Here is a 27305-nt window from a genome sequence, read left to right as displayed (position 1 = left end):
CCACTTCCCCGCGCGCCAATCGGGAAGGTTCGAAGCTAGGGGTGTGGAGGGTGGGGCTACTGTCAAGATCTCCCCTCTGATTGGCTCTCTGGGAACCTACCGCTGCACGCGGGAAAGAAGTCTCAGCTTCTCGCATGCGCAGTTAGTGGGAATGCGCCTCCGGCAGGTGAGGGACCGCTGCGAGCGTACTGCGCGTGCGCACTTGCGCGCTCCCAGGTCTGCGGTGCTTCGAGTTCACCCTGAACGTTTTCGGAGGGAGGTCCGTGCCAAGACCAGGTAAGCATCCGCGAAGAAAGCAGAGTCCCTAGGGCTGCTCACGATTGTCCAGGGCTCTGGAGAGACCTGGGAGTCCAGACGCCTGAGTTTTTCCGGTCTTGCGAACTGTCAAACAACCAGCTTACCCGGGGGCCTGGTGGCGAGGTGGAGCAGGAGCCGGTCCCGACCCCAGCGCGCGTTTTACCCTAAGCTGCTTGGGTAGACTTGCTGGTGCTCAAGCCCTCGGGGCGCGGGAGAGGAGCAGAGATCCCCGCCCTGGAGAGAGCAGTTCCCGGAGGCCGAAGAGAAAGGTCTAATTTGCATGTTAAGCAGAGCGGGATGCAGCTGTGGCCACGCGGCAAGTGCTGTCCTGGGAGTGGCACGTAGTAGGTGTCGGCACTGCCCTTGCTAAGCTTGGGAAGACCGCCGAAAGCCGCTTTACTTCCCGTGGGCCTCAGCCCATCTGATACGTACTGACCAGCCTGTTCTTCAGCCTAGTTAGCCTTTAATACTAAGCGAATACCTCCTGCGGTCAGGCTACCCCCGGTGTCCTGGCCTGAGCGATAATTCGCAGGTACTGTCACTTAAGTGTGCCAGAGATGATACTGAGAAGCCAGGATGCAAAGGATGGATTTCCCCTTGGAATGACTAATGTGCCTGGAGGCCTCCATCTCATTGCACTTCCTTAGAATACCTATTATTTTCAACAGTAAAACAGTCTCCATCCAAAACCCCATCAGTGTGTCAGATCTGAGGCTTAAATAAATGGAAACCCAGACCCCGTGTGGTAATCCACCTATCAGTATTATGCTCATGTAACACCTAACCAAAATCAAAATGTTCTCAGCACCTGGCTATATTTTCAGTGACAATATATCAGGTCCACACTCAAAAAATTATCACTAATTTCGGCTGAGACGCACTATAGAATCTCGCACTCAGAAGAACTGAGAAGAGTTCTAGACAACCAAAGATCTGTTTCAGAAAAGAAATATTAGCCCTAAAAGCTATTACTAGTGATTAGTTATTAACCATGAAGAAGGTAGTTGATCATTGCTTTTGATTACAAAATCAGACTTATTTTGATAGTGTATTTGGAGTTTTTATTATTATTATTTTTAGTTATTGATGGACTTTTATTTTTATGTGGTTCTGAGGATCGAATTCAGTGCCTCACACATGCTAGGCAATACTCTACTTCTGTGATACAACCCCAGCCCTGGGAGTGTGTTTTTTAGTTAGTTTTTGGCAGAGCAATTTTAGGGGACTTGTAGGTAATTTCTTTTTAATTCATGAATGTCTTAATAAGCCAATGTGTTCAGGATCTAGCATTATATTATCATATTAAATGATTCAGTGATATATTTTGATAAGATTGCTTACACCATATGTCTTTTTAAAAATATTTATTTTTTCTTTAGTTGTAGATGGACATAATAACTTTATTTTATGTATTTATTCATTTTTATGTGGTGCTGAGGATCGAACCCAGGGCCTCACACATGCTAGGTGAGCCCTCTACTGCTGAGCCACAACCCTTGCCCCCCCCATATGTCTTTAGTAGAGTCTTAATTTTAAAAAATTCAAAGTGGAAATTGCCTTTACTGGATTAAGAAATGTCTTTTTAAAAGCTTTGTAAACAAGCCAAGAATGTCTGTTTTTAAAGTCCAAGGAAAGCTAAAAGCAGAGGCTTCAAAAATTCAAGTAATGTCTTAACACAGTTGTCTAATATGAATAACCCTCATGCCAGAGACCTTGCATTAGTGAACTCTAGTTTATGACTTTTATAATGGTATGAGATTACCTTATTGTTTTATCATAACATCAAGTTTTCAAGTATTTCTTGTTTGTCTTGAAAGCTTCAAATTAATAGTTTTTAAGTAATCAAACAGCTATTGAGCAATAGAGGCCATTGATGACTTGAGATATTTCCTGTTAACCAGGGTGTTACTTTTTGTCATTGACTTTTTTTTATATATATATATATATATTTATTTTTTAGTTCTCGGCGGACACAGCATCTTTGTTGGTATGTGGTGCTGAGGATCGAACCCGGGTTGCACGCATGCCAGGCAAGCGCACTACCGCTTGAGCCACATCCCCAGCCCTGTCATTGACTTTTATATCCAAACAATTTGCTGTGGCGGGGGTGGGGGTGTCTTCACAACAATAAAATGAGAAATAATGAGTCTTTAAGCCAGGTATGGTGACTCACATCATAATCGCAGCCACTTGGGAAGGTTAAGGCAGGAAAAGTGCAAATGTGAAGCCAACCTAGGCCACTAAGGGAGACCCTACCTCAAAAAAATAATTTTTTAAATGGGCTGGGGATATAACTCACAGAGTGCTTGCCTAATATGGGCAAGGCCCTGGGTTCACTTTCAAATTTTTTTCATGGTGCTTAGGATCATATCCAGGTTCTCAAGCATGCTGTGTAGTTGGTCTACCATTAAGCTACATCCCCAACCTTACATTTAATTTTTTCTGTATCTTTCTTCTTTCTGTATTCCTAGATACAGCTATGTTTGAGCCAGGGCTTACTTTGCTGTAAGTGTTCTTATCTTTCAATGGGAGCCTGCCAAGAATTCAGACTGTGTTTTGGCATCATAATGATCCCAGTTCATGAACCAGAATTATGACCTCACCAAATAACTGCCTCCTGCAATTTTGTGGTTTCCAAGTATTTCTTAAATTGGACCAACCAAAGAAAATAACTTGCAGGTCACTGTTCTAGCTGCCTTTTCAATCTGAACTCCGAAAAGTGCATGGAATAATTAGTATATTGCCTGGGTTTATGCCATAAGACCACGACTTATGTGGTGTGTTAGTCAGAGGTTCCTCAGCTTTGTAGTTTAGGCAGTTGAAGTGCTACCACTTAGTGAGCACTAGAGCTTTACATTTGTGGCAACATGTAGGATTTATTCTCACCCTAGATGTTATTGTCTCCATTTTACAGATAAGGAAACATGGCCAAAGTTACACAGAAAGTTGAGACATTGAATGCTGGACAGAGAGTGGCAGGGAGACATTTTACTAGGAAAAGAACTATTTGGTGAAGCTAAGGAAAGGATAAACTTAGTTTCAAAAATCGAAAACTTGGGGCTCGGATTGTGGCTCAGTGGCAAAGCACTTGCCTACATGTGTGAGGCACTGGGTTTGATTCTCAGCACCGTGTGTCAATAAATAAAATAAAGGTCCATTGACTACTAAAAAAAATATTTAAGATAAAAACATTGAAAACCAGGGCTGGAGTTATAGTTCAGCGGTGGAGTGTTTGCCTAGCACGTGTGAGGCACTGGGTTCGCTCCTCAGCACCAGTACAAATAAATAGAATAAAGGTATTGTGTCTATCTACAGCTTAAGAAAAAAAAATTAATTGAAAACTCAGTGATCTTCCAAGGTAAGTCTTCCTGAGAGAATCCATATATTGTACCTTCCCTATTTTCTTCATTTGTGTCAAATCCAATAATACATTTTAAAGTGCTTTGAAACATTTTAAGTACTAAATAAATACAAGGCATCATTAATGGCTATAGGCTTTGAGACTTTTAGAAGAAAATGTAGTGTTATTGTTGCTCTTTTATGTGTTTCTGTTTTTAAAATGTAGTTGATAAATTATAAGGTTCCTGTGAGATGCCATAAATAGAAGAAAATTACAGTGGTGCTCACAGATAGGACAAGTGTAATTCTCTTTAAAGTTTTCTGTTTAAAAAAAAAATGAACAGGATGTCAGTATTATATGAATTGGATGTTTCTCTTTATATACTTCATTACCTGTCTCTTGAACTCTGCAGCAGTGAGCCTATTACATTTAGACCAGACCCAGAGCCGTCATCTTTTCCACTGGTCCCCCAAATCAAAGATGACAGCTCTGCATTTCCTGCTGGATCTATTGTGCTGTACTTGTTGGAAAGATAATTCTCTGTGAACACTGACTGTGGGTAAGAGGTGTTTTATCCTCAGCGTGAAGCCCCACGCCTGTCCTGCAGGACACCAGCAGTTCCCTTTGGAGAGGAAAGTCAGCCCTTACAAGGACTTCAGGCCTTCTGGTATAGGGGGATGAGCTACATACGAAAAACAGAGAAAGGCTACTTTCTTTTAACTCCCATTTTGTAGGGGGCATCAGAAAACACTTTTGAGGGCTGGGGTGTGTCTCGGTGGTAGAGCACTTGCCTAGCGTGCACAAAGCTCTGATTTTGATCCCTAGCACTGCAGACACAAACAAACAGCAACAACAGAAAAATCCACGCTCTCAGAAAATCATTCTCCTCTCTCTTAGCTTCTGTGCCATCAGCAGGCCATTTTGTCTTTTTAAAGACATTTTCAACATGTTTGATCCTTCATCATTTATTGGATTTTTTTGTTTTGAGACTTGTGATTTATTGGGGAAGGGGAGAAAAGACTCACATGAATAAGCAATTACTCAACCCTTCTGAATTCTACTCTCACCTTAAATGTTATAAAAATAAAATAAACAGTAGCTGTATTTTTTTTCCCCTGCCCTGAGGATTGAACGCAAAGGGTGCTCTGCCACTGAGCTACATCCCCAACCCTTTTTATTTTGAGGCAGGGTCTTGCTGAGTTGCTGAGGCTGACCTCAAACTTGTGATCCTCCTGCCTCAGCCTCTCAAGTTGCTGAGATTACAGGCAAGGGCTACCATGCCAGCTGTTTATTACCTATTGAAATAATATTCTTTTTTTTAAATTTTTTTTTTGGATGGACACAATATCTCCATTTATTTGTTTATTTTTATGTGGTGCTGGGGATCGAACCCAGTGCCTGACGCATGCCAGGCAAGCGCCCTACCACTGAGCTACAATCCCAGCCCTGAAATAATATTCTTAATACATTGTGCTAAATATATTATAAATAATCAGTTTTATGATTTTTAGTATGATTACTAGAAAACTTAGAATTCATGTGCAGCTAACAGTATATTTCCGTTGGGTAATACTATTCTGGAACATTAATGCCACAGAGGCAAGATTTTTTGTATTCTTTCCATTTGACCCAGTTTTTCAATCCATGCATTGCCATGTCACCTTCTCTGCGAGTTCAAATCAACAATCTTTTAGTTCTCTGGTCTAGATGGTTTCCCAACCCTCCCACCACACTCTTTTACAACCCCAGGCTCTCCTCAAGCAGTCACATGACCTTAAGTGCAGGGTGCCTGCAGCAGCCTGGCTCAAAGCTCTTGGACACCCAGAGTACAGTCTCTGGATCTGCAGCAATAGCCTCAACCCAGGGCTGGTTAGAAAAACAGAATCTGAGGCCTTGTACCCCACTGAAGAACCAGCGTCAGATGTAGAAAGACTCCGGGGTGGAGAAGGGGGTGCATTGGAATTGGAATTTGAGTGGTGAGCCTGGCTGTGAACATCTCTCCTCAAGCATCCTGTTCCAGTAAGTCTCCACATCGGCTCCTTCAGTTGATTCTGCAAGGTTGTGACTAAGGGAAACCAGTACTCTCCCTTCCTAAGAAAAACACTTAAAATAGTGAATTTTAAATAAACAGTATCTAGAAGACAGGTCCAGTGATCAAAGTCTTGTGCTTTTCTAAAAACAGATTCAAATCAAATAGCTTTGTCTGTCTTAGGGACACTAAAGGAGCAGCAGGTACCACCACCCTCCACCCTCCCCAGACCAGTGCAGTTGTTGGTGGCGTGGCCTTGCCTCCTGCATCCAATTCTAGCCTCAGACAGTCCCGTCTGGGCTTGGTGCTGACTTGAGCCTATATCTCTGCAGCTAGCTGTATTTCTTCTGTTGAACTGATTGTGGAGCTAGAGCAGGGGATGTGCTCTCTGGATCCAGTGATGAAGACAGGCGCAGCTTAATGGAATGCAGCTTCCACGTCTTGATAACAAGTGCTCCAAGTGATTTGGGGCCGTGTTAAAGTTTGAGAACTACAGCTCAATAGCATGTCTGTCCTGGGCTATGGCATAAATCATTTTTATAGATGTCTTAATTTTTGTTTTATGATATAGGCTCCTTGGGCTCCCTGAGACCTATGCCTTAAACTCAGTGGATAATTAAAATATTTATTGGACAAATTAACATTTCCTTTTGTGAAGTCCTCAGATCTGTCATCTCTGAGTTGAAATGGACTGAGGGCTTTACTCTAAACTTTGATGAGCTGTTTAAGAGTGAAAGCCATCTCAGGAAGGAAGAACAGAGGGAAGTGGGGACAAAGCCGGCCCTCAGTTAGAGCCCACACTCCCAGAATGAGGGCAAAGCTGTTGTGACTGCTGGTTTCTCCTTACTCGCACTTCTTTTTACCATTTTTCTCTTTCTCTTTTTTAATGTCATGATGAGCTATAATTTGAGCTGTTTTATTGTTCTCCAAAAACTTTAGATTGCTCTGTGTATATCACAAAAACTGAAATCCAATCCATATTCTTTGGGTGTTGGGAAAGGGGACTGTCACTTTTAGCAGTCATTGGAATAGGGCCAAAGCTCCAGGAGATACTAGAATAGTCTAGAATTGTCTGATTGGCTATTGGAATTAACCATTAAGCGAAGCAGCCAGTAACCAAACACTGAGGACCTTCTTGAACTTCATTTGGGTGGGAGCTTCCAGGATGTCTGTCAGCTCTGAATTGGGACAGAAGAGCCAAGGTTTGAACAGTGGTCTGTAACAAAGCAGCTCTGAAATCTCTCCACTGCCTGCTTTGTCTGGGCCTCGCCTCGTCTAGGCGTCTTCCTCTCTTTGTCGCAGCACCATCTACCAGTGCTGTCCTGCCTCCTCCAATTCACAAATGAGCGGAAGAGAAACCCTAGAGAGGCTCTGGGCTCATGTTCCAGAGTGAATCCACTCTCGGGTCCAGAAGCTGCTGACACACAAAGGAATTTTGTTCTGCAGATGGAGAGCAAAAACGGGGGAGGGGGAACTGTGGACATGGACTCGTCCACTCTCTCTACCATGCATAGTCCATTGTTGAAGAGATTGTGGAGGAAGTTTCTGGCTTTTTCTTGAGGATACTTGTAAAATATTTCACATACATTAAACAAAACCAGTTTTCAAAGCCGCATTTTCGTTGGCTCTCTTTCAAAACATATCCTCCTCAGCCAAGGAGTTCCTTGCCTACTGAGACTGAGCATGCCGTGGTCACCACAAGAAGACATGCGTATAACCCATAGAATTGAGAACTAGCAGAGCAGAAGGTTGGAAAACCTGTCGTGTGAGGTCTCATTATAGTCCCACATAAATAGCAGAGGTAAAGATGAGGGAATTGTCTTGTCATTCAAAGATGACCAGTGTCATCTCAGTGTCAATGGTACTGATCACTCAGAAATAGGAAAAGCACCTGGGTCACTCCCCCCGAAACACTCCTCCAGAGCTCCGAGTGTGCTCAGTGATGTCAGCAGGCACAGTTGACAATGTGGGGAAAGTGAACAGGCTGAGGGCAGAGCTAGGGTAGTGACCCACCCCTGAGAGTTGGCAGAGCCGTCACCAAAGAGCAGCGCCTCTGTTCACTACCTTGTCTCCCAACGAATACACCGAATACACTGTCGGCAAGCGTGAGAGCTGCAGTTCCCACCATCCACCTGGCTGATAAATCCGTCTTAAACAAAGAAGGCACCCACAGAGCCCTCTCCAGAACACTTGTTTTCTGGTCTTTTCTGTGCCTGTGTGGGATGGGTGGAGAAGGGCTAATTCACCCATTTTACAATTTAGAACTCAGGCCCAGGGCTATAGCTCTCCCTGTTCTTGGGGAGACCAGATTCATCTTCGTTTGTCCCTTTGAAAAAAGCAAAGGCCTGTGGGATTCACCACCACCTCATAGCTGATATTCCTGCATGTTCATTTACCAGCTAAGTGATTTCAACCTTATGCTCTATCTCAAGTAGTTAAATATTTTATTATTGGCTGTTTCTACATCTCTAAATGATCCTCATTCTCCCTTAATTGTGTATTCCTTGCTTCACCCAAAAAGCTTCTCACTCAAGATGGCCAGCATCCTCCATATTGAACAATGTACTTTTCTTACTTCTTTACCCCCAAAATGTCTATGTCTTGAGATAGCCCACATTTCTCTCTCTCCTTCTCCCTCTCCCACTTTCCCAGTGTTGGGGATGTGGCTCAGTGGTAGAACATGTGCTCAGCACCACGAGGCCCTGTGTTCAGTCCTCAGCATCTCAACTCTCACTTGCTTTTTTAAATATCTTCTCATACTAGCTTGTCAGCCCCATGAAGACAGAGGCCAGCTCTTTTTCATCTCCTAACCCTCACTACACTGAACATGCGGTTTCAGATTTCACAGGCACCTTAATGAAACTTGGTTGATTTGGTAGTCCTAGCAATGAGGACCAGTTGGATCACATTATTGGCAGTGTGTCCAGGGGAACAGATGTTCTTATTCAAATTCATGAAACTGGAAACATTGAAAAACAACAATCATGACATTGATTGATAGTGAAGTTTACTGTGTCAGACTGTTTAAGCTCAGCTCTAAAATGGAGTCATACTGTCATCTTTACATTTTGATTTCAAATTCACAGACATTTAAATACTGTCATTTGATTAACATCCTAATCCTTGCCTCATGTGCTATTTAAATAATTATCAAGTTATGTCCCTGTTCCTTTGAATTTCACACTCAAACCTCTCTTTCCTGAGAGAACAGCACCTCTGGGTGCTTTGAAGATATTTTTGGCCTGTTAGGAGGAGATATTTGTTAGCTGGCAGGGATGGACTGGGGAGGACACCATGGGCAAGGCCAACTGGACGCAGGTGCTGAATGGCTCATCTCTTCTCAGGTGGGGTGGGTCATCATTTGAATTGTATTAAAAGCTGCCTTAGAACTTGTTCTGCCATCTTCAGAGCAAAGGCATCTTCCTGAAAAGCCGGTCTTTTTCCTTGTCCATTTTAGGTCCTGAATAAGCCCAGCCACATCCTTTATGACCATCTCAGGTTTATTCCGATTTCCTGCACCACTGACCAGACTATGCACAGTGCCCCGGGGACTTGGGCTTTGGGAGAAGCTGACACTGCTATCCCCAGGAATAGCTGCCACAGTGGTCCAGATGGCAGGCAAGAAGGACTGTCCTGCTCTGCTTCCCCTGGATGAGAATGAACTTGAAGAGCAGTTTGTGAAAGGACACGGACCAGGGGGCCAAGCCACCAACAAAACCAGCAACTGTGTGGTGCTGAAGCATATCCCCTCCGGCATCGTTGTCAAGGTAGAGGGGAGAGGCCAGGGGCTCTGCAGCCACAGTGGGCTTCTCCTAAGTGCAGGTGGTGTTTGCTGAGGGCATTCTCATCCTGGCATGGGCCATCCTCTACCAGCAGATCTGCCCTGTGCCCTGGGCCAGTTTCCCCATACAGCCTTAGAAGCTTGGTTCCAGGACCCTCTGGAGCCAGGGTACTAGTGCCATCCTTGAATTAGCAGGCAGCACTGGTGGTGTCTGGTTGCTGCCTACGCAGCAGCATCTCAACCAGGCAAAGTGGTGGTGGCTGGTAAAGGCAGGTCCCTGGGTAGCGTGTTTCCTTCAAATCCACTCTAGCTACTGGTGACCAGAGACCTGTGGCACTGCTGTGGCCTAGGGTCTCTGAGGGGCAGCAAGTGGGCCCATGCTGCCTGCTAGCTGTGGCAGCCATCAGCTGACGGCTGGCTAATGAATGGCCACATCCTCCATGTTCTTCTGGCGCCACTTTGGTCAATGTCAGTGACACCTACCCATCCAGCAAATCATGTTGAGCCTCAGAAGAAAAAGTGCTCTATACAGCTGCCTGTAGGCATCTCCTTATTTAAAAAAAAAAAAAAAAAATCCCTTATCAAAAATACCACCAGCTCTCAGCCAGTCCTGAACCTCTAGCAAGTGGTGAAGTGCTCTCACCTGTCTCCTGGTCTGGTCTTGGAGCTGCCAGCCCATCTTACCACACATCTATCACTAGAGGGCCCCAAAGCAACACCAGCCTGGAGGGCACTAGAGAGAGCTAGCACAGGGGCAAATGAGTTGTCCCCAGGTACTAGTAGCAAATACCCACACATCACATGACACTCTTATAAGCAACTGTACATACACACTGACTTTTTCCATCTCCACAACCCCATGGTCGTCATATAACTTGCCCAAGGTTTGACTGAATCCAGGGTCGATGTTCCTGATAGCTACACTTTACTGCCAACTTCGGAAGCCAAGGGCACACCAGTTAAAAGCTCAAATCACTTTTCTTTTCCTCCTAAGGAAAACTGTCATTCACAAGTAATGAAATTCTGAAAACTTATATCATTAATTTTTGTTGAGCCTCTCTACTTCATGTGGCTTCTGGCTTGCTTCTGGTATTCTTTCACTCTTGTTTCACTCTTGTTGTCAACCAGCTTTGCAAGTTATTTGCCCATAATGACAATGCCTTTATATAAGGAATGCTGTGATTGGCTAATAATAAAGATAGTATTTTCCTCTATTAGATAGAGTCTTTAGCTTACAAATGGTGCATACAGATGATGCACGGGTTTGTTCCCTGGTCACAGCCAGATCATCAGTTAATGTTTTCACAATTTGGGGGGGGGGGGACTTAAGCTATTTAAAGGCTATTGTTGCTTCTAAACAAAAATAACATAACTGTTGGGCATGGTGGCACACGCCTGTAATCCCAGCAGCTCAGGAGGCTGAGACAGGAGAATCACAAGTTCAAAGCCAGCTTCAACAACTTAGCAAGGTCCTAAGCAATTCAGTGAGATCCATCTCTTTAAAAAAAAAAAAAAAAAAAAAAAAGGAGGTGCTGGGGATGTGACTCAGTGATAAGCGACCCTGGGTTCAATCCCTGGTACCAAAAAGAAAAAAAAAATAATAACAACTATAAAACAGAAACAGTGAAAGTCACATAACCCAGCTGGGGTGTGAGAAGGGGCAGAGACCTAGAGCAAAGACAGGAAGAATATGGTATTCACTGTCACAGACTCAGGGGAACTCCTGGCCAGTGCTGTACCTCCCTGGCCTGACCAGACCATAAAGGGCAGAGATTTCTCACAGGTCCTTCCATCTTTTGACACCTATGATTTTCACATCATGGAACATTATCTCTTGCAGTGCCATCAGACAAGATCTGTTGATCACAACAGAAAGCTCGCTCGGAAAATCCTACAAGAGAAAGTGGATGTTTTCTACAATGGTGAAAATAGTCCTATTTACAAAGAAAAACGGGAGGCAGCAAAGAAAAAGCAAGACAGGAAAAAAAGAGCAAAGGAAACTCTAGAAAAAAAGAAACTATTGAAACAATTATGGGAATCAAGTAAAAATTCTACTGAGAAAGTAATCACTGATTCCAGCTGACTTCGCCAAAAGGCTTCCGGGGAAAGATGGTGGCGACTCCTGTCACCAGCACTGGTACAAAGCTTTTAAAGAAATAACTGACAGGTTTAAAAGACATCAGTTTTTAAGTGGTGGACTAAACTATAGTGAATATTGATGCACACTTTGGGAATAAAACTATAAAACACAAGAAAGTTGTCACTATAAAAGGGTACTGGCTACTTTTGGGGGGAGGCACTTGATGTGGCTTCCAGGATGGCTGGAGGAGTTGTTTCTTGACCTGGGCAACAGTTGGAAGTTACCTGCTCATGGGTCTAAGTGTGGTAGGTGGCGCGCTGGGGATTGAACTTAGAGCATCACACATACTAGATGGGTACCCTTCCAATATTATAACCTCAGCCCTTTTTTTTTTTTTTTTTCCCAAAGAAAGGGTCTTTGGGGCTGCTGCAGAGCTCAGAGGTAGAGCACTCGCTTATAATGCATAAGGCCCCATGTTCAATCCTCAGAACCACAAAAAAAAGAAAAGAAAGGCAGGCTGGCCCCAAACTCTTCAATCAAGTGATCCTCCTGCCTCAGCCTCCCGAGCAGTGGGAACTAAAGTGTTCCCCTCACACCTGGCTTATTCTTTACCTTACTTGAGGCTATCCATTGATTTATGTGATTGAGTTTTCTTTTTTCTTTTAGTTGTAGATGGACACAGTACCTTTATTTATTTTTATGTTGTGCTGAGAATTGAACCCAGTGCCTCATACATGAGAGGCAAGCGCTCTGCCACTGAGCCACAATCCCAGTCCTGATTGTCTATTGTATAAAACCTTTAGAAATTTGCTGGGTGCGGTGGTGCATGCCTGTAATCCCAGTGGCTTGGGAGGGTGAGACAGGAAGATCACGCGTTCAAAGCCAGTCTCCAAATTTTTTTTTTTTTTTTTATAGGGATAGGGATAGGGTCTGGAGTTGTAGCTCAGTGGTAGAGTGCTTGCCTAGCATGCATGAGGCACTGGGTTCAATCCTCAGCACCACATAAATATATTGTGTCCACCTAAAACTAAATTTTAAAAAAGAGGGGGCTGGGGGCTGGGGATGTGGCTCAAGCGGTAGCACGCTCGCCTAGCATGCGTGCGGCTAGGGTTCGATCCTCAGCACCACATACAAAGATGTTGTGTCCGCTGAGAACTAAAATAAACATTATAAAAATTCTCTGTCTCTCTCTCTCTCTTTAAAAAAAACAGTTAAAAAAAAAAAAAAGAGGGGGCTGGGGATGTGGTTCAGTGGTTAAGAACTGAACAAAATCCCTGAACAAAAAAAAAAAAAAAAAAATCCCTGAACAAAAAAAGATGTCATTTATCCTAAGGTTGGTTTGAGAGTAAGAGAAAGTGATGATGAAAGTTAAAAAAAAATACTCAAGTTACTTGCCCATTTACTAAGACACTGTATGTTGCCAAGTAACGTCTCTTGATGTAGAAAAACATGTCATTCTGTGTTGACATGCAAGTAGATGTGTTAGGAATAAGGTTCCAAAACCTGATGTGTTTGTGAGTTTGCATCACTCTGGACTTGACCTTATAGGTTTGGTTTTGTCGTTGTTCTCTGGGTTTTTTATATCCATGGTTAACAGCTTGCAGGTAGGGAAAATACTGAGGTGAGGGGGCCACCATCAGACTGCCAGAAACCCGGCCTACATCACCTGCCATGAAACTGATCCATCCAGCAGCCCAGCCCTTTTGACATCCGAGCAGGGCTCTCCATGCCTCCCATCAGGGACCCTACCCACCACCTCCCCCCGAGCAGTAGTCTCTTCAGTGAGAGCCAAGAAACCAGTAAGATTGGAAGGCAGACCTAGAGCCACAGCCAGTTAGAACAGAAGCTGACCTCTCCTCTTCACCTTTGTCACATGCTTGGAGAAGGTGCAGAGGAGCCACCCCACCACAGCCCACGCCCACCAGTCAGATCTTGCCTCCCACCTGCAAAACTCCCTCCCTTTTCCTGGGTCTACCCCTCAGCAAGGCAAACCCTCACCACAGGGGTCAGTGCTGAGGTTGCACAGCAGAAATGAACTGAGCCCCTGTGGGAAGCACTGCTGGAAAGTACCACATGGAGTCATTCCTCTCAGCTCCAGAGCAGAACCTTCCTCCAGCGCACACCCAAGTCGCCACCACGTGGAATGAGAAATAGCCTCTGTGGCTCCTAACACCCTGGCGGAAAGGGCAGTTCACGGCTGCCACAGGTTTCCTAGCATACACTTAACTACAGCTTAAATAAACCCATCGTGCAACTCTGCGTCTTCCCTACCTAAGCTAAAGCAAACACGTCCTTTCAGCTGAACTATGTCAGAAAATGTCCTTTGACAGGTCACCTCCAATCTTTCACAACGGCTGAACTGCTTTAATTGCACTTAGAAATTCAAGGAATATACATCTCAATACACATTGTTAATGAAAATAAGCTTTATTACATCAAGTAATAAATACATACAAAGATGCAAACAGTTTTAGTCATTTTCTTCCAGATGTTTTGATCAACTTACAGTAAACACAAACTGAAATCTACATACAGTCTTAGTATGAAAATTTTCGGGGTCCTTATTAGATTTGGTAGGTTGCTCTTTCTTCTGTATTTATAACTTGTGCACTCTTAAAATTGACTTCAAAGCACTAAGAGTCATGCAAATGCTTAAGCAAAAAAGAAGTGCCAGTAAGCAGAATCTACACTGTATGGCACATGGGACCAGCTAAGTGAAGCAGGTGGTCAGGATGCATTAAAACAAAGTCCTTGGGATCAAATGAGCTTATGAAAAGGTACAAATAACAATTTGGGTGACATAAAGTATTCAAAAGATTAAAGGGAGACACTGGTATCTTGGAGCCAAATAACAGTTTGCTGTAAAATAACTTCACATGCATCTTAAAAAACAAAAACAACCTGGGTTGTTCCTAACTACTTAAAATGCAAATCCTAATTAACCTCGAAATCTTTTCCCAATATTTTGAGACTGTGAACCTTGGGAGAAAAAAACTAAACTGTTACCATTTTGAAAATGAGTATTTCATCTGAACAGGGGAGATGAGCTGTAGAGAGCCAGGAACTCCCAAGCTGGCGGGGAGGCTAGGACCTGGCATTCCGTTCCGTTTCAGCCAAGCACTCCCGAACCAGTCCTCGTGCGTGAATGATGCCTGAAAGAGAAGCCGAGGTCTGGAATCAACCCAATCAGCACCCTTTCCAGAACAGGAGGATCCATCATAAAACCCTAAGACTGTCACAAGTTTGAGGCCAGCCTCAGCATGTTAGCAAGACCCTGTCTCAAAAAATAAAGGCTGAGGGGGGTTAGGGTTGTGGCTCAGTGGTAGAACACTTGCCCGGCACGTGAGGCCCTGGGTTCAAATCTCAGCACCGCATGTAAATAAATAAAATAAAGGTCCATCAACAACTAAAAATTAAAAAAAAAAAAAAAAACCACAGAGGCTGAGGATGTAGCTCAGTGGTGAAGCACCCCCGGGTTCAATCCCTGGTAAACCCCCCCACCCCCCAAAAAAATTCCTCAGATTGTGCCCAGTATGTTGGCTCACACCTGTAATCCTAGATGCTTGGAAAGCTAGAGCAGGAAGACCAGAAGTTCAAGTTCAAGGCCAGCCTTGCCAACTTAGTGAGACTCTGCCTCAAAATAAAAAGAAAAAAAGGGCTGGGATAGCTCAAAGGTTGGAAGATATTCCTAACGAGTGCAGCCCTTGGGTTTGCCAGCACTGCAAAAACTAAAAATAAGGGGTTGGGGATATAGCTCAGTTGGTAGAATGCTTGCCTCACATGCACAAGGCCCTAGGTTCAATCCCCATCACCACATATAAATAAATAAATAAGAAATAAAAATAATACCTCAGACTAGAAGGGAACCTGGGAACTACATGCAAAAAACTCAAAGCCGGGGGTAGAGGTGCACACCTATGGTATCTGCTGTTAGAGGGTGGTGCAGGAGGATCACTTGGGCCCAGAGATCAAGACCACCTTGGGTAACATTGAGGACCATTGCCTCTGATAGAAAACCCAAATATATGAGCTGTTAAGGGACATTAACAGTCCCATCTCTCAAAGCTCCTTGCTCCTAGGCAAAAAAACCTCTTTGTACTGCCAAAATCTCTCCTGCACTCAGAGTGGCACCAGCAAGCTATCCTTTTCAATATTCTTTTGGAGGGTGGGAGAAAGAAATGCAAAAGTTCTTTTACATTGGACACAATGTAGCTTCTTCAAATTCTAAATCCTAGAAAGGGATGAGCCAGTGTCAAGTAGGTAAGAGGAAACCCCCAGCCCACATGCCTCAGGCACTAGAGGACACTGCTCACCTGTGGAACTGCTGGTGCACTTTGACATCCTTCCCCCAGGAACTTCAGCTGCCCTGTGCCCATGAAGCTCCCCAACTTTTTCTCTGTGGTTTGGTGGCTAACTTTTTCTTTCTGCCCCTACTGAGCTTCATAAAATATTAATCTCATTTAAAACAGACACCAAAAATTCTATTCTAGTATATATGACTAGAGGCCACTATGATCACCTCTCCAAATCACCAGCAGCTAAAACAAGGCGTCCACACCCAGTATTCTTACAATCTGCCTCAGAGGTTCAGAAAACTTTCTCAAATCGTCAGACAGCATTTATTACAGGGTTTCATGGTCTGTCACTGCTTCTCTACTCGGCTAGCATATAGTGAAAGCAGCCAGGCGTAATGAACAAACCATGAGTGTAGCCAGTCCAAATCAATCTGTATTTATGAACTCTGAAGTCTCAATTTCATATGTCTCCAAATCACTTTTTTTTTTTTTGCCACCAATAAAAACTATAAAAACCTTTCTCAGTTCATGGGCTATAGTTTACCTGTCTATCAACAATGCTTTCTGCTGGGTACAGTGGCAGATGCCTATAGTCCTAGCCACTCAAGAGGCTGAGACAGAAGAGTCACAAATCCCAGGCCAGTCTGGGGAACTCAGGGAAAACCTCTCTCAAAAAAATAATAAATATGGGCTGGGGATGTGGCTCAAGCGGTAGCGCGCTCGCCTGGCATGCGTGCGGCCCGGGTTCGATCCTCAGCACCACATACCAACAAAGATGTTGTGTCCGCCGAGAACTTAAATAAATAAATAAATAAATTCTCTCTCTCTCTCTCTCTCTCTCTCTCTCTCTCTCTCTCTCTCTCTCTCTCTCTTTCCCTCTCCCTCTCCCTCTCTTCTCCTCTCTCTTTAAAAAAAAAATAATAATAATAATAAATAAACTGCTGAGGATGTAGCTCAGTGAACAGCCAACTTCTCTAACTAGAAATCCTCCTCTCCCTGCATGCATCTGATGTCAAGAGGTAGCAAGCTACTTCACATCCTCCTCCCGAGTTATTGTGACAGCACCCTCTTGACCTTCCTCTCGCCTCCATCACTAAAGAACCTGAGGGTGCCCCACAATGAAGACAGGCTGCCCCCTTCCTTGGTCCTGTGCCAAAGATGTGACAGCAGAGGGCAGCGTGGACAACTAGAAGCCCTAAACCCAGGCCTTCCAGCAACCTCTGCACAACACTGCCCAGGAAGAGCCTGCTGCAGCTGGCTCCCTGCTGGTATCACCTAAGGGGACAGAGCAGGCAGGGAACATGGCCTCCGGGTCTGGAGCCCCAGGGCCTCTCATACAGCATGCCAGAGTGACAGTGCACTACAAACTCCACCTGAAACACCCAGCCATCACCGGCCCTGCCCCCACCCCACTGCACGGCAGCAAAGCAGACCATGGAGCAGGAGACCCTTTTCTACCTCTAGCATTTTCCTGAGAAAACCTTTCAGTTTTTTTATTGAGATGGATCACACTATGTTGCCCCAACTGGCATCAAATTCCTGGGGGCTCACGTGATCCTCTGGCCTTGACCACCTAAGAAGCTGGGACTCTGAGCATGTGCCATCATGACCAGCTTTTAAAAAAATCTTTCAAAATAGTGACTGGATCAGCCTGTAGGTCCCCCAGGACCTCTGCTCACCTCGTTTTAGTCTCTCCATGGCACTCTTGCTCCCTGCATAGGTGGGTCTTATCTCCTTCCCCAGCTCTTCGATGATGGCCAGCAGTTCCGCATACTTGCTCTGGGGCACCTGGCTATTCCCAGTTCCCTAGAATCACAAGGATGGGGTTTCAAATGCATTGAACCTGACCCCAATGCCATGGTTAGGCCCCGACCACAAACAGGCACAGCCCAGGGAAGGATCAGAGCAGGGAAAGCCTGGGGTGGGCTCCCAGGACTGTGGGGACAACACCAGAGAAGACTGACCCCCAAAAGCCCAGAAGGCTCCTTTCCACCCCAAAGGAAAATAAAGAACTGTCTCCAGGAAAAGAATTCACAGGGAGTTCCCTGGGACCATGAGGAGAGAGTCTCTGGGGGCTGAGTGTCCACAGCAATGGCAGATGGAAGCCACCCAGAGGTGAAGTGGAAATGGCAACTCCAAGACCCCAGCCGGGGCCAGGAGTATGTCAAATCACCCAGTCCTCCCCATGGGCAGGGCCCACCCGCCCATGACCACTGCGGCCAGCGCTCCTGCAAGCACCCAGATCAGCGAGGCACCAGGCTCAGGCCGCTCCTCCTCCTGGGCCTGCTCAGCCCTCGGTGGCACCAGGGCAGCCAGCTCTCTCTGCAAGGCCCTCGCCTGCTCCTCCCGCCTCTGCCGCCTCTGCTCCCTGGCCTCGCCAGCAGGCCTCGAGGCCCAGCCTGGCCGCCCGGCCTCCTGGCACAGCTGCCTCCTGGCCTCGCGCTTCTCCCGGCGCCGGCGCAGCATGGCCAGAGCGTTGCGCTGCCGCTCCAGGCTGCGCCGCAGCCCGTCCTCCCGCCGTCGCCGCTTCTTCAGGCGGTCCCTCTCCCGGGCCCGGGCCTGCTTCTCCTCCTGGGACAAGACAGCCTGCCGGGGCATGGCTGGGGAGCCACACTCAGTGACAGAGAAGCCACCTCAACCCCGGCACAGGCTCCATGGCAACCCCGGAACTCGGCCTGGGGTCTGGCCCAAGAGAGAATCTTCAGCTGGTGACCAGGGCTTCGAGAGGACTGGGAACCTCCCTGGGTACCATATCTCCCGAGTTGTGGCTAAAGTGGTGGCTCCCTCCTTCCCTGAGGACCCCGAGTCTCCTGGAGGTTTCCAAGAGGGGCTGCAGTCCCTTAAGTGCAGAACCACTCACTTGGGGACCACACTGGTAACTGCCAGCTCCTGATGAGGAGGCCTTACCTCTGACCCAGCCTACAGCCCAGAGTTGGTCAGGCCTTACTTGCCAGGAAACGGGAAAAGAAGGAGCCACCAGAGATGTGGGGTGCTATCCCTGGCAGAACTGCATCTCAGAGGCTGAGGGACCTTCCCTGTGCTTGCCCTTCCTCAAACCTCAGCGTCCCCTGTCACTCAGTCCTGGCTACCTCTCCATCCTGCCGCTTCAAGTCCTAACCATGACCCAACAGGGCTGGGCGAGGTTTCGAGGAGACTGCCTCAGTCTGTGAGCACATCTCCCCAGAGCCCCAGGCCCTCACACCTTGCAGGTGCCCACGCTGCCCTACCTGGGTGTAGCCCTCACACCTTGCAGGCGCCCACGCTGCCCTACCTGGGTGTAGCCCAGCGATGGTGGCCCATAGTCACTCAGCAGCTGGCGGTACTGGGAGGATGCTGCCATGCTGGTGGAAGGCGAGTGGACACTTCCAGCTGTAAGGGAGGAGAGAAGGATTAAGAACCTTGCAGCCTTAGCTAACTGCACCCTAGGCAAGGACACTGGGACCCACGTCACCATCTGTGATCTTTGCTCTTCACAGGGCAGAGAACTCTGCTCTTGACCTCCAAAGGCCACGTTCCTGACATGCAGCCTTGATAACTGGCCCTTCCCGGCCACGCAAGCCTTCCACACAAGAGGGGACTGGCACCAAAGACAAAATCTACCCTTCTCAGTCTAATCCTTACTATCTGTCCCTGCATCCTGCACACTAGAGGCTGGTGACCTAGAGCCATGTCCCTGCTACAAAGTCCCCCAGGACCAAGATCTCATACACATGGAAGCCCCTGTTCTTGTGTGCTTGGTCTCTGCACACAATATGTAACAGAGACTGAAGACCTGAAGGTCTCGAAGGAACTGAGCCCAGCCTCAGTTGTCGACAGGTACCCTGCACACCAGAACAGCACTCTTAACATCACAGCCTGTGTGCCTCAGACAGGCCTCTCAACCACTCTGAGCCAATGTCATTCCTCCCCCAAAAAGGGACAGGATTGATGACAGTCTATGCCCCCCCCCCAGGGCTCTGCACCCTGAGAGGGGAGGGCTAGGCCCCACCCATGGAATGCAACACTTGGGCATGCTGTCTGTAGCCAGCAGTTGGGGACCAAGTACAGTCCAGAGCCCAGCTAAAAGAATGTCAGCTCCTGGATGTAAGTTGGGGGTGGGGGGGGCAGTGGCAGGAACATGCAGACCCATAATGGCGTCCGAGTGGCCATTAGCGGGTAAAGGATGTCCTGCAGAATTACAAACAGCGGTAACCATGGAGAATTTACCTAGTCCTCTTCAGCAGCTGCCTGCCTGTCGCCCCCAGAGCCAAATGGTGTCTCACATACAGCGGGCTCCACGGACTTGGCCCCAGGGATGGACAGCTGGTGCTAGGCCAGCCAACAGACCAGCTGCTCATTTGGTATGGGCGAAGGGAGGGGCAGGAGGAAGTTCAGGAGCCCCAGGCTGCTGGAGCTGGGAGGGGCCCTGAGAACCCTGGATCCAAGCCCCAACTGCAGAGAGGCTCAGAGCCACAGAAGAGGTTGAGCAACAAGCCAGCGCCCGACAATCCCTCTGCCCAGAAGCTGGGGAGAGCAGCTGAGGTGTCTTCCTTCTGGCCTGCACGGTTTCCCCCCTGGGACCCAGGTTTGTGCTCCAGTGTGGATCCAGATCCTGAGCCGGACTGAGCACTGTCCACTCCAAGCCCAGGCTCTACGCCCCTCAGTGGGGATGATTAGACACCTGTGCTATGGGGACATGCTGCACAGGATGGGGATGCAGACAAGCATACCTATGACCCCCATCCACAGAAACCATGGCCATACAGCCACCAACACACAGGTAGGGTGGCAACCCCTGCTCCCTGACCATAACAGCCAGACCCCAGTATCCAGAGCCTTTGGATGTGGCCTGCGTGAGGTCTGGGGGTACAGGCTCCACAGTCCGTCCGAGGCTTGGGTTCCAATCCTGACTGCTGCAGGCCATCACATCACTCTGGGCTCAGAAAGGCAGAGCAGCTATGACAGGCTGGCATGCCACTGCACAGCACTTGGAGGTGGTTAGAAGACTCCAACGCCCGGTAGGAGGTGGGCTGGCCACGTCCTTGAAGCCCTGGACCACCTTCTGCCCTGTTCCTTGGAGCTCTTTTCACTGTTTCTCACCTCCCCTGGACCCTTCTTCCCTCCTGGACTAGGGGCCCATCGCACCTGTACCACCCCTGGCTGTGTGATCCTCAACAAGGTGCTTCCCTCTCTGGGTCTCAGTTTCTCCATCTGTCAGAGGCAATGCTCCCCAATAGAAGGTCTAGAATCTACAGTTTGATGAAGTTAGGTTTGGAGGTTTGGGCATGGGGAGAAGTGGAATAAGTCGCCTCACTGCAGTTGTAGGAGTTGAGCAATAGCTCCAAGACTGGCATTCCGGTCACCCAGGTGCAGTGGCAGAGGACCCTGGTTCACCAGGGCCAGACCTTTATTCAGTGTTGGGGGTATGCCCGGTCCCAGGGAGAGTTGGTGGAAGGGCCCTGAGTGCCGCTCACGCCCACTCCTTCCTGCAGACACAGGGACCTGGCCAGGGGAGGCCACCGAGAGGCAGCTCCACGTCAGCACAAGCCCGTGGAGCAGCGCATCTCAGACAATGAGCACAGTGTACAGGGAGCCGGGAGGGCTTGGCAGAGGCCAGGAAGCTCCTGGGGCCAGGCGCAGCTCCCCGCCCCCACGCCAGACAAAGAGCAGCCTGGGCCTGGGGAGCTGGCGGCCTTCCCGCCACTTGGGGCGCCTGGGGGGGCTCTCGGGCGGGGGAGGCAGGGGCTTTGTCTAACTCCGCCACTGCCACCACCGGCCAGGCCGCAGCTTGGCAACCCATGAGCAGGAGGCAGGGCTGGAGGGCGTGAGGAATGATGACAGGGAAGCCGCAGGAGCGGCAGTGAGAGTCCATCTTGGATGCAGATGGCAGGGGACAGTGGGCTTTCTGCAAAGGGGTCCCCCAGGAGGTGGGTGGCCTCCTACTAAAACCCCAGACAGGTGGGGACCTCTGTATTCTTCCTGGCACTCCTCCACAGGATAAAGAAAAAAAGGTACACACAGGTACTAGCCACCCAGAACAGAGGCTTCGGGATCCCAGTGGGCACCTTTGTCATTATGACCCCAGGCCCCAAAGGTCCCAGTTAGGGCCTTTGCTCCAAGTACCGCACAACAGGCCCAAGATCTCTAGCCCTGTCCAGGCTGGCAGTGCCACCCACCCGGACACAGAAATCCTACCTGGCAACAAAGCCTGTCTTTGTAAGGTCTACGGACCCCAGGCGGGTGACAGAGACCAAATCGTGGCTGCCTGTTCTAAGGGCGCTCAGCTCACATGTGAGCAATTCAACTCTCCCTCACTAGCACCCGAATCTTAACCCTTTCCAAACCCCAAATGTCAGCCGCTGAGAAGTTAGTTTAAAAAAAAAAACAAAACTCGCTTTTTGGGTCTTTCTTGGGAATTTTAGAGTGCTGGAATCAATGATTGCAGGCAAGGCCCTGAACTTGAAGCCAGCCGCCAGCGTGGCATTTTTGACCAGCCTGGCAAGTCCCCTAGCTCCTCCAGACCCTTTGCCCTCTCTGCATGCCCCACCCCCAACGCACCTCGCTTTTTAAGTTCATTCTCAGCCAAGTGCCTCAGGAGGAGGGGCCCTGGAGAGGACCCCAAAGCCGGTCACCCCCGAAGGCCACGGTTTCACACCCCTCCCCAAGGCTCCCTCGGTGCTTGGGGCCAGTCCCTGGGCACAGCCTAGAGCTGCCTGACAACTTCTGGAGGAGTTTCCCAGAGCGCTCAACGCCAGCCCGGGTGGGAGAGGAGCCCCTCGACCTTCTGCAGAGTGGCCCTGGGGGCGCGGACGCGGCGGCTCCAGGACGCAGACCCCGGCTCCGCTGCCCCCTCACGCCCGCAGGCCCCCGCAGCCGCGCCTCTCCGCCAACTTCTTTCCCCCAGCGCCCGCCCAGGCCAGGGCCCTTGCCACGAGTTCCCGCCGCCCGCGCCCCCAGCCCCTCCCCCGGCCCCGTGCACCTGGCCGCCCCCGCCCTGCCCACGCGCGGCCCGGCCCCGCACGCGCGCCCGCAGCCGGCCTGCGCCCTGCGCCCCGCGCCCCCCGCGCGGCTGCTCCCGCCTCCAGCCGGCAGGGGCCCTCGCCGAGCCGCCCAAAAGCCGGAGGAAAAAGGAGCGAGAGAAAGCCTCCCCCGCCAGGCGCCCCGCGCCCGCGGCCGCCGGCGTGGGTCCCCGCGGCCGCCCAGCCCCGGCCCCGGCCGCCGAGCGCGGGGCGCACCAGCCAACTTTGGCGGCGCGGCGTGGGGATCATGGCGGCGGCCCGCGCCGCCCCTGCCTGGACCCGCCGCCCGCCGCCCGCCGCCCCCGACCGCCGCGGAGCCCCCGGGCACGCCGGGCAGGGCCGCGCGCGCGGGCCCCCAACTTGGCGGCACTTGGGGCGCGGCCCGGGCGCGCTCACTTACCGGCGTTGAGGGCGGCGGCGGGCATGTGCGCGGCCAAGTTCGGCTTGTACGACATCCCCCCGGGCGGCGGGCGCGCCGGGCGCAGCCGGGCCAGGCCGCGAGGGCGGCGGCGGCGGCGAGGCCGGGCGGCGGCGCGGCGGCCCCCGCGTCCCCGCGCCCGTCCGAGCGCCCGCCGAGCGCCCGCGCACTTTTTGTTGTTGACGGCTCGGGCCGCACCGGCAAATATGGCCGTCCCTCACCCTGACACCGCCGCAGTATATCACCCATACATCGGGCGCGCGGCGCAGGGGCGGCCGCAAACTTTAAGCCGAGCCAGCGGGGCCGGCCCGGCCGGGAGGGGCGGCGGCGTCAGGGGGCGGCTCCGCCCGCGGCCGCGCCCCGTGCCTCCGGCGGCGCCCGGCGCCCGCAACTTGCCAAAGTTTAGGGGGCTGGGGTCCTGGCGGTGCCGGCCCGCGCCCCCCGCCGCCGCCCGCGCGCCCCTGCCCCTTCCCAGGGAGCCAGCGGGACCCGAGAAGTACTTTTTTGGGGACTGTGGGGGCAGGGGTGGAAAATTACCTGGAGAAAATGGTGGCGACCCGTCTTCTCTCAAGCACGTAGATTATTCCAGATGCCCAGGGCTGGCTGTGCCCCAGGATTAGAATAGCCCGTTCCTGACATTGATTTCGAATAAATTTCATGTCCCTGCCTGTATTAAGTGGTTTTTAACCCTTTGGGGACCTCAGACTCCTTTGAGACTGACAAAAACGAGAGGCCTCCTCCTCTGGAACATTCGCCCTCCCGACCACGTAATTTTGCACGTTAACTGGTGCCAGGATTTAGGGGGAGCGCCTTCTGTATGCCAGGCACCTTGCTAGGCGCTGAGGGAACCAGAGAGGAACTTGTCCAAGTTTCTGCTCCCCTGGAGTTCTTGCATTTTCTGACCCTCCTTCTACCCCACCCCACCCCCCACCCATCCCCGGATGGGACTGAACATATTTAGGGTTAGATGAATAACCTCCCCAAGGTACTATATTTTGGAGTTCTGTCTGAATAGTAATGCTCCTCGAATTACATAAAACGCCCACCCTTTTATGTTGTTTTAATCGCCATGGTTTGCAGGTTTTTTTAATTAGTCACATTCAAACATCATCTCTGGATCTGGTGACAAAGGCGTCAACCTCTCTGCCCAAGAAGGAAGGCAACACCCGCCCAGGCCTTCCCTCCTGCCCTTTAGGGCTAAAGGTGCAGGAGACACTCCCTCCCCAGCTTGGCCAGCTTCCCTGCTCAGCTTCAGGCCAGCTCTAGGGAAGGCTGCTCAGTGACATTTTATCTCATGAAGACGTCAATGCCACCCCTTTTACACAAGCTAATATGTAATTTTACATTTATATTTTAATTTTTTTTAAATATTTTTCAGTATTTGGCGGACACAACATCTTTGTCTGTATGTGGTGCTGAGGATCGAACCGGGCTACATGCATGCCAGGTGAGCCCGCTACCGCTTGAGCCACATCCCCAGCCCCCCTCCAGCCTTCTTGATGAGGTCAACATCTGCTTTCCTCAACACAGGAGCACATCTTCGCCCCACACCCTTAGCAGCAGTGATGGCAAAGGCTGTTTTCTGATGCCTATGGATATTTCTGTTGAGTACTTGCAAGATGTGCTGGAACTTCTCAGGAATCACTAGAGAAAAGACAACAGCAAAGGGGTGGGTGTAGGCCTCCTGGGGAAGATACTTTGTGTCTTGTTCTCATGTTTCATCCACATTGTAGCATGTGTCAGTACTCTGGCTGCTTTTTATGACTGAGTAATATTCCTTTGTATAGACATAGCCTTTTGTTTCTCCATAAATCTATGGACATTTGAGTCACTGCTACTGCTGTGAACATCTGTATACAAGTTTCTGTGTAAACATGTTTTCAATTCTTCTGGAGATAGAATATAGTCACTCGGTGATGTATGTGGGTGTGGGTGTGTGTTACAGAGGATTAAACTGGGGGACACTCTATTATGGGCCTAAGTCCCCTGCCCTTTTTGTGGGGGGAAGGGGGACTGGGGACTGGGGACTAAACTCAGGGGCACTCAACCACTGAGCCATGTCCTCAGCTGTTTTTTGTTTGTTTGTTTGGTTTTTGTATTTTATTTAGAGACAGGGTCTCACTGAGTTGCTTAGAGCCTCTCTGTTGCTGAGGCTGCCTCAGCCTCTCAAGTCACTGGGATTACAGGCATGAGCCACTGTGCCCAGCTCCTGCCCTTTTAATTTTTTGAGACAAGCTCTCACTAAGTCACTGAGTGACTGGCCTCCAACTTGTGATCCTCCTGTCTCATTCTCCCCAGTCGCTGGGCTTACAGGTGGCATCTATACCCCACACCTGGCATCTTTAACTTTTGGAGAACTATCAAGCTCCTTTCCTTAGTGGCTGTACCCTTTCACATTCTCACCAGCAGTGTAGGATTCCAGTTTCTCCACATCAACACCAGTGCTTCCGAATTTCCTAATAGCTTTTTCTTTTTTTCTTTTTAAGTACCCTAGTGGGTGAGAGCTGTTATCTCCTTGTGGCTTTGATTTCTATTTTCCTCTTGAATAGTGACCCAGGCATGTTTTCAGGTGCCTACTGATCATTTGCATATCTTCCTTGGGGGAGGGAACTTCTATTTTGATTCCTTGCCCACTTTTTTTTTTTTTTTTGGTACTGGAGATTGAACTCAGGGGCACTCAACCACTGAGCCACCTCCTCAGCCCTATTTTAATTTTTTTTTTTTTTTAAGAGAGAGTGAGAGAGGAGAGAGAGACAGAGAGAGAGAAAGAATTTTTTAATATTTATTTTTTAGTTCTCGGCGGACACAACATCTTTGTTGGTATGTGGTGCTGAGGATGGAACCCGGGCCGCACGCATGCCAGGCGAGCGCGCTACCGCTTGAGCCACATCCCCAGCCCCCTATTTTAATTTTATTTAGAGACAGGGTCTCACTGAGTTGCTTAGCCCCTTGCCATTGCTGAGGCTGGCTTTGAACTTGTGATTCTCCTGTCTCAGCCTCCGGAGGGCTGGGATTACAGGCCTGTCCCACTGCAGCTGGCAGTTACCCACTTTTGATTGGGATATGTGTCTTACTATGCTGAATTGTAAGAATTCTATACATTGTGGATACCAGACTCTTTGGGGGGGGTACCAGGGATTGAATTCAGGGGCACTTGACCACTGAGCTACATCCCCAGCCCTTTTTAGTATTTTATTTAGAGACAGGGTCTCACTGAGTTGCTTTGTACCTTGCTGTTAAGGAGGCTGGCTTTGAACTTGCAATCCTCCTGCCTGAGCCTCCCAAGCCACAGAGATCACAGGTGTGTACCACCACGATGGACGATACTATACTCATGTTGTTTGTTTGTTTAGTTATATACATGGACACAATATCTTTATTTTGTTTATTTATTTGTATGTGGTCCTAAGGACTGAACCCAGTGCCTCACATGTTCAAGGCAAGCGCTCTGCCACTGAGCCACAGCCCCAACCCCCCCCCATGCTATACTCTCAATGGTTATAGGATTTTTTTCCCATTCTATGGGTCACAATTTGGGGGTGGGGCGTGTACTGGGTATTGAACCCAGAGGTGCTTTACCACAGAGCTGCATCACTAATCCTTTTTATTTTTTGAAACGGTATCGTCTTGCTTAGGGCATCACTAAGTTTCTGAGGCTGGCCTCAAACTTTTGATCCTCCTGCCACTGCCTTCTGAGTTGCTGGGATTGCAGGTATGTGCCATCGCACCCAGCTTTCATTCTTTGCATTTATTTCCACATGAGTTTCAGGACCAGGTTGTCCACATAAGAAAAATTTGAGCTTATACTAAATCAGCCTCAATTTAGGGAGTATGGCTATCTTCATATTTTTTTCAGGGGGAGGTGTTAGGGATCAAATCCAGGACCTTAAGCATGCTAGGCAAGTGCTCTACCACTGGGCTACACCCTAGCCACTTAATCACAGTACCAGGTCTTTCAAACCATAAACACAGAATGTCTTTCCATTTATTTCTCTTAATTTTTAAAAATTTTGATGATGTTCTGGGCTGGGGATGTGGCTCAAGTGGTAGCGCGCTCGCCTGGCATG

General features: G+C 49.0%; 2 protein-coding genes across 5 annotated transcripts; one reads left to right on the top strand and one right to left on the bottom strand.

Moving 5' to 3' along the window:
- Window positions 1–159: 159 nt before the first annotated feature.
- Mtrfr (mitochondrial translation release factor in rescue) lies at window positions 160–12671 on the top strand. Of its 2 annotated transcripts, XR_013343399.1 has the most exons (4): window positions 160–276; window positions 9124–9433; window positions 11288–12231; window positions 12504–12671. XR_013343399.1 is itself a non-coding variant. In XM_026402984.2 (3 exons), exons 2-3 carry the CDS (start codon window positions 9152–9154, stop codon window positions 11528–11530), a joined length of 525 nt encoding a protein of 174 aa, XP_026258769.1. In that variant the 5' UTR covers window positions 160–276; window positions 9124–9151; the 3' UTR covers window positions 11531–12402. The 2 variants fall into 2 exon arrangements, 1 of the variants encoding a protein (XP_026258769.1); XM_026402984.2 differs by lacking the exon at window positions 12504–12671 and having other exon boundaries at window positions 11288–12402.
- Window positions 12672–13935: 1264 nt separating this feature from the next.
- On the bottom strand, window positions 13936–23874 carry Cdk2ap1 (cyclin dependent kinase 2 associated protein 1). Of its 3 annotated transcripts, none has more exons than XM_026402974.2 (4): window positions 23776–23874; window positions 19094–19191; window positions 17502–17628; window positions 13936–14679 (listed from the first exon to the last, which is right to left on the bottom strand). In XM_026402974.2, the coding sequence occupies exons 2-4, from the start codon at window positions 19160–19162 to the stop codon at window positions 14612–14614; spliced, it is 264 nt and encodes an 87-aa protein (XP_026258759.1). In that variant the 5' UTR covers window positions 19163–19191; window positions 23776–23874; the 3' UTR covers window positions 13936–14611. The 3 variants fall into 3 exon arrangements, with proteins under 3 accessions (XP_026258759.1, XP_026258757.1, XP_026258758.1); XM_026402972.2 differs by lacking the exon at window positions 23776–23874 and adding an exon at window positions 23221–23550; XM_026402973.2 differs by lacking the exon at window positions 23776–23874 and adding an exon at window positions 23460–23507.
- Between the last annotated feature and the right edge of the window lie 3431 nt (window positions 23875–27305).

Source organism: Urocitellus parryii, chromosome 3, assembly GCF_045843805.1.
Source record: "Urocitellus parryii isolate mUroPar1 chromosome 3, mUroPar1.hap1, whole genome shotgun sequence".
Lineage (NCBI taxonomy): Eukaryota > Metazoa > Chordata > Mammalia > Rodentia > Sciuridae > Urocitellus > Urocitellus parryii.
This window is presented reverse-complemented; position numbering and strand designations above follow the sequence as displayed.